The following is a 12746-nucleotide window of genomic DNA, read 5'->3' as shown; positions in this document are numbered from 1 at the left end:
ATGGGCTTGGCATGGCCCAACCACCGCTCTCCTGCAGGTGGGACTTCTGAAAGCTGACTGTCCTCTTTCTCACTGCATGGTTCTACCAGCCTCACTCTCTTGGCTTCCTGCAAACCAGGACCCCACTGGGTCTCTTCCATAATGGTCTGCTTGCAGAGGCCAGAAGTCCTGCTCCACATCATCCCCATGCCCAAGGAGAAGATGGTGACTTGGCCAGGCTCCTTGGTCCATGATTTTGGCTGTGAATGAGACTGGGACATAATGGAAGCTCCATGACCATGAGCTGAGCTGGAAAAAAAAAGGTGATTATGGCTCTTAGGAACCCCTGGCTCTGTTGCAGCAGGCACAGCATCCAGAGCACGGGGGTTGCATCAGAAGCCCCAGTGACTCCTGTTTGATGTGTACCACTGGGACTGGGCTCAGGCTGCGGCTGTGGCAGCCTAAGGGGTAACAGCAGCAGGTGGGCAGTGGTTTGCAGCCCCTTTTCTGTGCCTCAGTCTCCCCTTTCAGCAATGGGGATTGTTTCCCTCACATGGGGGTGCTGGGAGGTTGAAAAGTGGGGCTTATCCCATTGGCTTTTGGGGCAAGATAGAGTCCCTCAGCAGCAGTTCTGGCAGCCAGCAAGGGCACCAGGGGCAGGTGGGAGGGATGCTGCTGTGCTGCCGAGCCTGGCTGGGGTCTCCCAGGCAGGAGGCGGCAGGGGGCCGGGGTGCCCCAGGCAAGTTGCGGGGAGCAGGGCTGGCGACCCTGTTCCTTCACCAGGGCAGGGGGAGGAGTGCCCGGCAGCAGAGGTGGGGCACCTTAATTGTAGATGCGGGAGGCCTTGGAGTGGGACAAGCTCAGGCAGATCTGGGCCCTGCGCCGGAGCCCTTGCCAAAGTGGTAGCAGTTTGGCAGCATTTTTCTTGCCCTTGTCTCCCTCCATTCTCCCCCCCCTCTGAACCCTCCAAAGCAAAACAGCTCTCGGGCTCCCGGCAGCCTCTCTGTGCCAGAAAGTGGAGCCCAGCGGAAATTAATATCGTGCTGGACTTAGGCAGCCCACCCCATGCCTCGCCAGCACGGACAGAAAGCTCCTCTGCTCTCCCGCCAGCCTCGCTGCTGCCTGGACCATGGGTGGGGACCCCCGCGGTGCCGGTGAGCCGCCCATCACCCCCCAGACCCGCGGGGCTGAGCTCTTTTTCCCGGCCTGATCCAGCGGGCTGGGGTGAGCCACAGTTCAGTATTTGATCTGACGGCCCCGGGGGGCTGGCGCATCATTTTTATATGAGTACAAAGAGTCATCTCTTAATGAAAGTCCCATCCCAGCTCCCCCTCTTCCCCACTCCGCCGGCGGAGGCAGCCAAACCTCCGCCATCCTGCTGTAGATGTTGGGAGCCCGTGGTCACAAAGGACAGCAAGCTTGGAGACCAACATGGAGGCTTGGATCTCTGTGTGGTACTCATGGGATGGGGCTGGACAGATTTTCTGGTCACTTTTCACGTGGGCCTCAGTTTCCCTGTCTATGTAAGACCTGTGCCAGGCAAGCTCCGCAATGCTTCCCTAGCTGCCCCATCCCTTTGCAGAGGTCCATGCAAATCTTGCAGCAAATAAAAACTGAGCTGCTGAGAGCAAAGTGAGGTGGGCTCTCCCCAGCAGGACTGTGGGCTTGCCTCAATTTTCCTGCTGGAAGTTCCCTTTCCAGGCTATGACTCTCTGTTGAGCTGTTTAACCTTTAAACCTCCAGCTAAAGCATTAGGGCTCCTTTCCCAGGCTGTGCAAGAGGGCACGTCCTCTCCAAGCCCAGCTGGGGTCTTGTGGGCAGGAGATCCAGGCAGCTGGGGAGCCTGACATGAGGCAGGGGGACCCTGGCAGGGCCTTGAGCTTCAAATAAGGGGCTTGGAGGGAATTTCCACTAGGGACAGGACTGCAAGCAGAGTACTGCAGCCTGGTGTCCCAAACACAGCCCCCAGCTGCACAAGAGTGAAAAGGAAACCCAGAACACAGTTAAACACTGAGATTCAGCTTGTGATTTTTGAGCCCCTGGGGCTTGGCCAGACTATAAAGCTCTGGGTTTGGAAGCTGTGCAGCTGATGTTCTCCACTGAGTGGGGCTGAAGGCAACACAGGCTGCCCAAGCACTGCTCCCCAGGGAATCCCAGTGAATGTAGCTTCCCAATCATCAGGCATGTCCTGGTCCTGGAGTATAACCTAGGTCCAGCCCTGAGGTTCTGTGGGCATCCGTGGCCATGACAATCATGTTGTGCACGATGAGCTCTGACCCCACAGGAGCAGCGCTAGAGGCAAGAGTGGGCTGAGTTTAAGGTGTGCTAAATTCGTGTGGCCCATGGCTCTGGAATTGCCCGTGGCAGAGCTGAAGCATTGCCCGCACCAGCACGAGGCAGGGTGCTGGCAGGCTGTGAGGGCACTCCGGGCGAAATGTGTGGGGAAAGTACAGGAGTTTCTGTAGCCGATGGCACATCAGGGAGCACAGCGTTGTGCTCAGACTTTGCCTTTAGGGCCAGGGAGCCAGGCACCTCACTCCAGCTGTGCTGGCAAGGAGGAGCTGCCTCTGACGTGGGCCCAGCCAAGACTTGCCCTCCCTCACTGGCATTGGCAAAGCTGGCGATGCCACCTGCATCCCTCCCCTGCACTCCTGCACCCGCCTGCAGCTCCATTCCCTGCAGTCAGTGCCTGGGTTTGGGGAGGTGAGTACAGGATCCTGGCCAGCAGCCGAGGGGCTTTATCAGAAGCAAGGTCACTCATCTAGTCTCCCACGGGGTAAAGCAGCGAGCCCCCGTGGAGAGGGGGAGACACACCAAGAATGCTGGCTGGGCTCCTTGTTGTGTCCACAGCTCTGGGAGATGCAGCTGAATTGGGCGTCAGTCACATGGCAATGCCAGGGCTGGGTTAGGTCATTGCCAGCCCCAAAGGGCAGATGCTGAGTAGCACAATATTTCTGCCATCTCCCGTCAGGTACACCACCATCACCCCTGTGGATGTCCTCATGGGTGTCCCCATGGGTGTCCCCAAGGATGTAGAGTAGTATGTGCCAGCATCATCCTATAGCCTGTCCCACGGTTGGAGATCCCCTCCATTCCCTGAAGGGATGAATAGGGCAAAGAATTGCCTGGGTGACCCACCCATACCTGTTGTCCTGCCCCCACTGCATAGGTCTCTCTGTCCCCTTGTCAGCCAGGCTCAGCATGGAGCTGGCATTGCCCTGCAGCCTTGCTCCATCCCTGGATGTAGGTCTGGTCATGTGCCATCCACAGCCTGGTCTCTCCTGGGCGTGGGTGCTGGTTTTGCTCTGCTCGCTGTCCCCTCCTGCAGGGCAGTGGGGAGCCCCCTGGTCATGGACCCCAACAGCATCTGCCGCAAGACGAAGCGGCTGGCGGGGAAGCAGGCAGAGCTGTGCCAGCTGGAGCCAGAGATTGTGCAGGAGGTGGCCAAGGGCACCAAGCTGGGAGTCCGGGAGTGCCAGTACCAATTCCGCTTCCGTCGCTGGAACTGCACCAGCCACAGCAAGTACTTCGGCAAGATCCTGCAGCAGGGTAAGACCAGTGCTCCCTCAGCTTCCCATTCCCCAAAAAGACCCCAGCCTGGTCACACACCTCCCCAGGACTCCTGGGGCAGAGTCTTGGCGTGCAAAGCTGTAAGTGTGTGTGTGTGTGCATGTAGGGGGTTGCTCAGTGCTCCCCGGTGCAGTCACGCTGAGGTTTTACTGCCGGGACATGTCTCCCTGTGTTGTAATGAAGCAATTACCAATGCTCCCAGACAGTGTGGGGCTTCATGAAGCTCAAGAATGCACCCTCGTCTGGCAGTGATTTACTGCTCCCCCGGGACCCCGGGGTGTGCTGCGGGAAGGGGCCCGGCTGGGAGGCAGTGCGCAGCCATTGGGAGCTGCCTCTCATCTCGTAGGTGCCCTTCACATCCCTCCTCCTGGCCCTGCAGGGAGCAGAGGAGTGTTTGTCTCCTGTCCCTGCCCATGGATGGGCACCCTGATGTCAACCTGAGGAACAGGGCTGGGTGACAGGAAGGTATGTGCAGGTGTCAGACCATGGATACAGTGGTCCAAGCCGGGCCCAGCTGCATCAAAATCAGAGCAGAAGCAGAGCACAAGGGCACCCGTGAGTGTGTAAGGGATGGGAAAGCCCTGCCATGCTCCTCAGGGAGAGAGGTTGGGAGTGGATGGTGCTCCAAGCAAGAGGAGAAGCTTGGGCTGGTAAGATCACTTAGAGGGAGGTGAGTTCAGTCCTGCCCAGGTTTGTCCCCGTGCTGTGGCAGATGAAGATGCTGGACAAGCCCCACATCTCCTCAGCCATCACATCTGTTGGTGCATGGCCAGCCCAAGACAAAGTGGGTATGTGCATGGACCATGCAGGGGGTCAGGGTGGCATCCCCGGGGGGACTGGAAAGGGTGGGGTGCCCTGAGCACCCAATTGACTGCAGGTACTAATCGGGGTTAGAGCTGAAGCTCCAAGGGAGACACCGGCTCATTTAAAAAGCTGTTTTGCAGATGTGGGTTCCCCCCAACACAGGGAGGTGTATTCAGTCAACAGGCAGAGAGTCAGGGCACATGTGGGACTCTCCTGCCTCTGGAGTCACCTATTTTCACCATGTGCTGGCAGTGAGGCAGGTGGGGTCTGTGCCAGGCACAGGAAGTGGGGTGGTACCAGAATGCAGGCCAGACCAGGTGGTGAGTGAAAGGTACTGGCAGGAGCTGCTGGGTACCCAGGAACAGCTTGTGTTGGAGGAGGCACATCAAGCACGGGGATGCTGAAGGAGCCACGACACTGGTCCAGCCTCACTGCTGGGGTGGTAGAGATACACAGTGTTGTAGGGACGGTGGTGAGTTTGTGAGTCCCTGGACCTTTGAGGACATGGGGCACCCCAGCTAGAAGTGTGGAGTACCCCAGGGCGACAAGATGGGTGTCAGAAGCCCTCAGAGGTGCCAGCAGGTATCAGCCTCCCTGTAAGGCTGCAGGGACTGCATAAAGTATCCCAGCATTTTTGGGGTTCCCAGCTCCATCAGATGAGTACTTCCCATCCAATATCCTTTTTATCCAAGGATGCTGCAAACCTCCCATTCCTGGCCATAGCCTCCCTGGCACAGTCATGGCTGTCCCCTCTTCCCTTGCTGCCACCTGTGCCAGGTGTGGCGTGCCAGGACAGGCTGGCTTGGGGGCAGCCACGTGTCTGAAGAAACTGTCAGAGGAGAAGCATCCCCCCAGAGCCTGGCTGGCAGGGTGGCATGGGGACCTCTGCTGGCTTTGGGCTGTCTGCTAAGGGTTCTGCAAACCCCAGGTGGGAGCAGGAGGGTGGTTGGGTGGCTTGTGGGGGCAGGAGGGCCTGGGGAGGGGGTGGTATCCCCTCGGTGGCCCTCCAGAAGGGCACCGGTGTGCCCAGTTCCTGCTAACATCAGATGGATGCAGGTGCTGTGTGGGCTTTTGGAGGAGCTGCTTGTGGAACTGGTGCCCTGGTATCTCTCTTTCTGCAGCCTCCACAAGTCAGAATACTGAAGATGGAGGGATGGGATACCCCCCAAAACCCACCTTCCCCTCCTGCCCCAGGAATCCCCTGCAGGCCACCACCTTGGGCCAGCCCTGCCCTGGCATTTGGGTGGGCAGGAGTCGGGCTGGCATGAAGCAGGGGGAGCGCAGGAGCCCCCCGAGCAGGGCGCCGCACCCCTGCTGCCAGAATCCCCCGCTGGCTGCGGCTGCAAGCGGCAGGTCTGGGCAGGGGAAAGATGCTTGGAATTCGTGTCCCGGAGCAGAGAGAGACAGGAGCAAATACTAATAATAAATAATCCTGCAGGGTGGAGGCTGTGCTGGTGGAGAGAGGGGGGCAGGCAGCTCCCCATGGCAAAGAGGGTAGTGGGAGGGAGAGCAGGCAGCACAGCTTCATCACTGGTGCCCTGCAGAGGGTGAGTGGCACCCTTGGTATCCCTGACAGTGTTTGTTTCCAGGTGCCAGTTTGGAGCTGGGGCTGGGATTTTTACTTCTTGGAGGAATATTGCAGGGTAGTGTGAGGAAGCTGTGGGTACCACCTGGTCACCTAGGACCACTCTTTGCTCTCTGAGCTTCCCTCTTGCCTATGGGGCAGCAACCAGACTTGCAAAGGGAGGTGGGAGATTTGTTGCCTCTCCACAGCTGAGTGGAGGAACACTGGCAGGGCCTGACTGTCCCCCAGAGTTTTCAAATCTGCTTGCAAGAGGCAGCTCCTACTCCAGGCAGCCTGTTTCAGGGTGGGTGCATCACCCAGGGAACAGCACAGAACACATATGAAGAGGGAGAAGGGGGGTTTGAGCCCCTGGGATGTCAGCCAGGAGGTGGTGCTTTGCTTGCTGGAGCTGACCCCACATCCCCGTCCTGTCCCTTCTGCTGCAGATATCCGTGAAACAGCCTTCGTGTATGCCATCACGGCGGCTGGAGTGAGCCACGCCATCACGCAGGCCTGCAGCATGGGTGAGCTGCTGCAGTGTGGCTGTGAGCTGACACGGAGCCGCGCCCCGCCCTCGCCCACAGCGGGACCAGGCACAGAGGGCACTGCCTGGGAGTGGGGGGGCTGCGGGGACGATGTGCAGTTTGGCTATGAGAAATCCCAGCAGTTCATGGATGCCAAGAACAAGAAAGGCAAAAATGACATCCGAGCTCTTATCGACCTGCACAACAACGAAGCCGGGCGTTTGGTAAGGCCCCTGCACTCCCTGTCCCCTACACCCCTTGTGCCCCTACCCAGCCCTCCACCTTCAGTGTCCCCAAGCCGTGTACCTGCACCAGCTTTGGCTGAAATACGACCCAATATCTTTTGGGTATCCTTTGCAGGTTTGGAACCCCCCCGGGCCACTCTCCACCCCCAGTCCCTCCCCCGGGCCAGAGCAGCACCAAGAGGCAGGGTTTTGGCTGGGGGTGCGGGGCAGTGAGAGAGGGAACCGAGGGCTGAGCATCGCTGTCTCTTCCTCAGGCGGTGCGCAGCTACATGAGGACTGAGTGCAAATGCCATGGGCTGTCGGGCTCCTGCACCCTGCGGACCTGCTGGAGGAAGATGCCCCATTTCCGCGAGGTGGGGGATCGCCTGCTCGAGCGCTTCAACGGGGCTTTCAAGGTGATGGGAGGCAACGACGGGAAAACTCTCATCCCCGTGGGTGACAACATCAAGCCACCCGACAAACAGGACCTCATCTACTCGGCCGACTCACCTGATTTCTGCTCGGCTAATCGTAAGACAGGCTCGCTGGGTACCAGGGGCCGTGTCTGCAACAGCACAGCCATGGACACGAGTGGGTGTGACCTGCTGTGCTGCGGGAGAGGGCACCGGGACGAGACGGTGGTGTTGGAGGAGAACTGCCTTTGCCGCTTCCACTGGTGCTGCGTGGTGCAGTGCCGCAAGTGCTCCGTCCGCCAGGAGCTCAGCCTCTGCATCTGACAGCCTGGGGTCAGGCGAGGACAATTTGGGAGGCCATCTCCAGGCTCACAAGGCTCCCCTGGGACAGAGACAGGTGAAGCCAGTGGCAGGGTCAGCGTGGGTGAGCGCGGCTCTGTGCTCTGGGGAGCCTGGCTTTCCCAGAGGGCAGCATGGGGCTGCCCGGCATCCCCATGGCCCCGTGGTGGGAGCTGTGGGCACAGAGTTTCCACTAATAAAGCTATTTAAAGCCGGCATGCTGCAGCGCTTCCTGGGGAGGGCTGGGAAGCGCTGACCACCGTACTGGAATGGAAGTAGCCAGAGAGCTGTCTTGCCCCAGCTGTGAGTCCCAATCAGTCACACTCCTGCCAGCCTGTGGCCCTGCTGGGACCTGTGGCAAAGTTCAGCTAATTTTTTATCTACTCTCTGATTTTCTCTGTGGTTGTTGAGCCTGAAGATGTGTGGGGATGAGGATGAGTACTCTCCTGCCCTGCTCTGCTGCTTCCATTGCGTGAGTGCTCTCCTCCCATCACCCACAGCTGTCGTTGCTCGGGGTGCCAGTTTGTGTCCCACCACCATCTGACCTGGGATGTTTGCAGTCCACGGTGCCCCTGTTCATGCCTTGTGCTGGAGGTACATCTAGCTGCCCCAACACTATGGTGTTGTGCTCTGACTTTCTTGAAGGGACCCTGTATTCTCTTCACTCCAGCCACGGTGCCTGCAGTCCCTGCTGCAGAGCCTGGCACACAGAAGCCCTGGACAGCGCTGACACTGTTGGCTTGGTGGTATGCAAGGCATTCACTTGGCGTGCCATGGGCCACGTGCAACCCCACCTGGGTGGCAGGGTGCCAGGCATGTATGTCTTTATAACCTGATCAGCCTGTGCCCCTCATGGACAAACACAGGGTGCGCAGCAGCCTGCCTGGCTGCCCAGCAAGGCAAACTGCCAAGCCTCTGTTCCAGGGGCTCCAGGGATCTCTGAGGGGGTCCCTCCCATGCTGCAAGGAGCCCACAGGAACTGGTTTCTCCAGGGTTACCCAGATAGGGGTTTAGGTAACTGCAGAGTGGTGTGTGTGTACAGTGCCTGCTCTCACTGGGCTGAGGATCCCCAGAGGGATGTGAGCAGGGTGAGAACCTGGGCAGAGAGGTCCACGCTCCTGCACCCACCCTCCACATTGCAGCAGTGCTGGACACTTGGGGCTTTCCTGTCCACGCCTCTTCAAGAGAGCTCTAAGCTGAGGTAGCTGAGGTGGGCAATGCCCCATGTGCTGGGCACTGCCAGGCAGGGTAAAAAAAGAGGTCACAGTGCTGGGCAGACTTCAAGGCAAAGGAGACTGCATTGGGTGCTGGAGATGCCCCCCAGTGGGTCCTTCCTCGCCTGCCCCAGGCAGCCAGCACGGAAAGGCAGGAAACAAGGTGCTGGTGAACCATTAACTTGGCCCAGCAATCACTGGGGAGGGAATCTCTAAATCTGTCGGCTGCAACTTTGCAGCTGGAAATTCCCTTCTGACTTGGCCACAGTGGTGCTGGGAGAAGGGAGGCACACAGGGCTCCCGGGAACTCCTGTCCCCACGCCTGCCCATGGGAACACGTGGGTGGGTGTGAACAGGGTAGGGTGGGTGCTGGTGAAGGTACCTGTGCATGCAAGCAGCTTGGTGTGTATGCATGCACAGGCAGCATGTTTATGCTTGTTCATGACCATATGTGTGCATGTGAGTTTGTATATACACCCATCACTCTGTGTGTGAGCCCCTCGTGGGTATGTAAATAAGTTGGCCTGTGTATTTTCCTGCATCTCTATGAATACACAGCAAATTTCCAGTGTGTGTGTGACAGTGACACTGGCAAGTGTGCCTGTGTGAGAGCATGTTTGCATGTCATATTGTATTTCCTCAGGTGTGTCTGGGACAGGGAGGACATGTGTGGGTGCAAAATGGTCCTCCAGGAAGGGAGCTGGAGAGTTGCAGGAGCTCTGTGCTGGAAGATGTGCAGAGCTGTTCCGTAGGCTCTGCAGGTTCCTCTGAATCGGATGCACTTGAGCACACCTCAAGGCCTGGACTGCCTGTCAGGAGAGGTCAGTTCAGGCAAGTCCCATGAAACTTTAGGCCACCCCTGTTTCCTCTGGAACCATAGCTGAGACCACCTATAGAGGGATTCTGGAACCCTCTGTGATATGTTCAGAGTCTGAGCTCCAACCTTTGTCAAGTCCCTTCTCTGGATTCTGTCTCAGCTTCCCCACTATGGGCTACTTTCATGCTCTGGGCTGCATGGACATGGCTCTGCAGATATGGCAAAAACCCCTGGGAAGACACTTAGTACTTTTGAGTAAGGTATCTGACCTGTGTCCTCTCTGCCATTGCCCCAAATCACGGTTCCTGAAGGATGGAGATCACAGAAGCCAAAAATGTGGAGAGGAAGCACATGGTCTGTGCTTGTGGGGTAGATCCTGTGCACATCCATGAGTTATCTCTGCACCGTGTCAGTGAGCCTCTCATGGGTGTGCAAACCAGTTGGGCTGTGCATCTTTTTCTCTGTCCAACTGGGGAAAAGGGACAGCTCTTGTGGGGGCTGACAGCTCCTTACCACTACTTACTACTACTGCTCCTGATCTGGCAAAGCCAAATCCATTCCTTTAATAACCAGGAGAAGCCCTGACACAGGCAAATGCTGCCAGTAGCCTGTCAGGGTCTGGACTGGCCCAGTGGTCTGGAGAGGGGGCTGAACAGCCAGCAGAGCCCCCTAGAAATCTCCCAGTTCTCCAGACCTCCACAGTTCCCCAAGAGCTCCCCATCCAATAGGACCTCACCCCAGATTCCTAACACACCCCAGCAGCCCCTAGGGGCAGTTACTGCCCAGGTCCCCAGAAGTGCCCCAGGAGTCCCCCAGATTCCTGGAAGTCCTGCAGCCATCCAGGAGCCTGCTGAACCCCTCAAGATCCAGCAGCTCCCGGCCTGGGGGACGCAACATCCCCGCCGTCTCCACGGCAACCCGGGATGCGGGGTGCGGCGGGCGGCAGGGGGCCGCCAGGGGGCGCTGCGGTACGGCACGGGGAACGGGAATGGGAATGGAAATGGGAATGGGAATGGGAATGGGAATGGGAATGGGAATGGGAATGGGAACGGGAATGGGAATGGGAATGGGAATGGGAACGGGAACGGCAATGGGAATGGAAATGGGAAAGGGAATGGGAACATGGAATGGGAATGGGAACGGGAATGGGAATGGGAATGGGAACAGGAACGGGAACGGGAATGGGAATGGGAATGGGAATGGGAATGGGAATGGGAATGGGAATGGGAACAGGAATGGGAACATGGAATGGGAATGGGAACGGAACGGGAATGGGAACGGGAATGGGAACGGGAACGGGAATGGGAACGGGAACGGGAATGGGGATGGGAATGGGAGTGGGAATGGGAATGGGAATGGGAATGGGAATGGGAATGGGAATGGGGATGGGAATGGGAATGGCAGTGGGAATGGGAGTGGGAATGGGGTGGGGAGAAGCGTGGGGAGTGGGCACTGGGTTTAGCGGTGAACATGGCAGTGTGATGTTTACAGTTGGACCTGATGATCCTAGATGTTTTTTCCAACCTAACTGATTCTATGGCTCTGTGATTGTGGCTGTGTGTGGGGGCTCGTGGAGGTTCACTGGGTTGTGCAAGTGGCTGTGCTTGGGGAGCTGCTCATGTGGATGTGTGTGTGTGTGGGGTGTGTGTATTGGCTGTGCATGGGACTGTGCTTGGGAGAATGGGCACAGGACTGTGAGTGTGAGTGTGAGTGTGTACAACCCCCTGATCCCATCCCCGTGCTCTTGTGGGCAGTGGTCAAGCAGGACTCTGTTCTGGGGGAGGGGCTGGTGAAAGCCAGGGGTGCACAAGGGTGGCTGTGCGGGTACAGTGAGCAGCCAGAGAGTCCTGGGGGTGTAGTTGTAGACGTGCATGTGTAGCCCAGATCCCTGCTACTGCACAGTTTACATTGCAAAGCTTTCAGGATCTTCCCAAGGGAAAAAGAGGAAGTTTATAATAATTGGATTAAAAAAAAAAAAAAAAGAGAGAGAGAATCCCAGACCCCTGTAATGTTAATGACTAATGACTTTCTTTTTTTTTTTTTTTTTTTACATTTTCTTTCGAAATGGGAAGAATGCAATTTTCCCTTCAATTTCCCATGTTGAAGACAGCTGGACAGATTAATTCAATCAAACTTGAAAATCTCTCTGGACTGAGACCAAAAATAGAATATTTTTGCCCCCCAAAAAGAACACTTTAGGAAAGTTTGGAGTAATGCAGATAAGTCCTAAGAGGGGGAGGCCAAGAGACCTGGATACCAGCTCAGCCAAGCTGAGTGGTCAGGTTTGGACAGTGGCACCAAAAACTGTGTCAAACCCTTTTCCTGTGGTTGCACTGCCAGCTCACTCCTTGTCCCTGAGCAGGGGCTGCCTGGCCAGCAGCGGAGCTGGGTCCTGGCCAGGGCTCCTGCCTGACCAGCCCTGCTCTCCTGGGAGGTCTCTAACTCTCCTTCTCCAGGCTCTGCTGCTCCCTCCAGGGAGCTGCCTGTAACTGTCCTCCTCTGTCCTCACTCCATTTCTCAGTGACAGATGTCAGTCACCCAGGCAGCCACGAGGACACATTAACCCCAAATTGCCCCGGAGGGCCTGCCTGGCTCATCCTGCCCGTCATGGGGGTTCTGCTGACCCAACCCTGCTCCTCCTGGCTCTGCCCAGTTTCTGGGACTCCAGTGTTTGCAGTGGGGGACGTGGATGCTGGGGAGTGCCCAGGCCAGTGCTGCTGCAGGCTCCGAGCACTCAAGCAAGGGAGTATGTTGTAACCCAGGGTACCTGAATTAGAGTGCAGAGAGTGGGTGTGATCTCTCGAGGAACGGGAGCTGGTGTACACAAGGACACCAGACATGCTCTTTCTGTGAACGTGAGGGGTCTGTGTACTTCCTTTTCCTGTCGGACCCTCCCAAACACTGGGATCTGGGCCCTGCTCTGTCCACATAACTCCAGCATCCTGGGAGTGACTCTGCTGGCCTGGCACACACTTAGCAGTTCTTGTGAGGGCTCTGGAGCCTGTCAGGGAGCTGCCTGACACCAGGGCATCCCTTAGCTCCTCCATCCCAGAAGAAGGGCTGAGCAGAGGCTCCCTCACTCCTGGGTCCTGTTTCTGACTGCCAACATCTCACCTTATCCAAGTATCTTCCATTCCATGGCCTCATTACTTACCCTGCAAAAAAGGCAGCAGCCATCCTCCATCTCTAGGGAGGGGGATTTGCCTGTGCATACCCCTGGAAGGCAGAGCTGTAGGAAAAGTGACTGCTGGGGTGGCTTCATGCCCTGAGCACTCCACACCGGGACAAGCACCTCCCA

At 57.5% G+C, this 12746-nt stretch overlaps 1 protein-coding gene across 1 annotated transcript; it reads left to right on the top strand.

Annotated features, from left to right (window-relative positions):
- The first annotated feature begins 2864 nt into the window (after positions 1-2864).
- WNT6 (Wnt family member 6) lies at positions 2865-7627 on the top strand. The gene is given in 3 exon segments (XM_063399834.1): positions 2865-3528; positions 6364-6665; positions 6941-7627. Coding segments are annotated over 3 exon segments (1428 nt in total). The 3' UTR covers positions 7403-7627.
- The last annotated feature ends 5119 nt before the right edge of the window (positions 7628-12746 follow it).

This window comes from Prinia subflava, chromosome 6 (assembly GCF_021018805.1).
Source record: "Prinia subflava isolate CZ2003 ecotype Zambia chromosome 6, Cam_Psub_1.2, whole genome shotgun sequence".
Lineage (NCBI taxonomy): Eukaryota > Metazoa > Chordata > Aves > Passeriformes > Cisticolidae > Prinia > Prinia subflava.
This window is presented reverse-complemented; position numbering and strand designations above follow the sequence as displayed.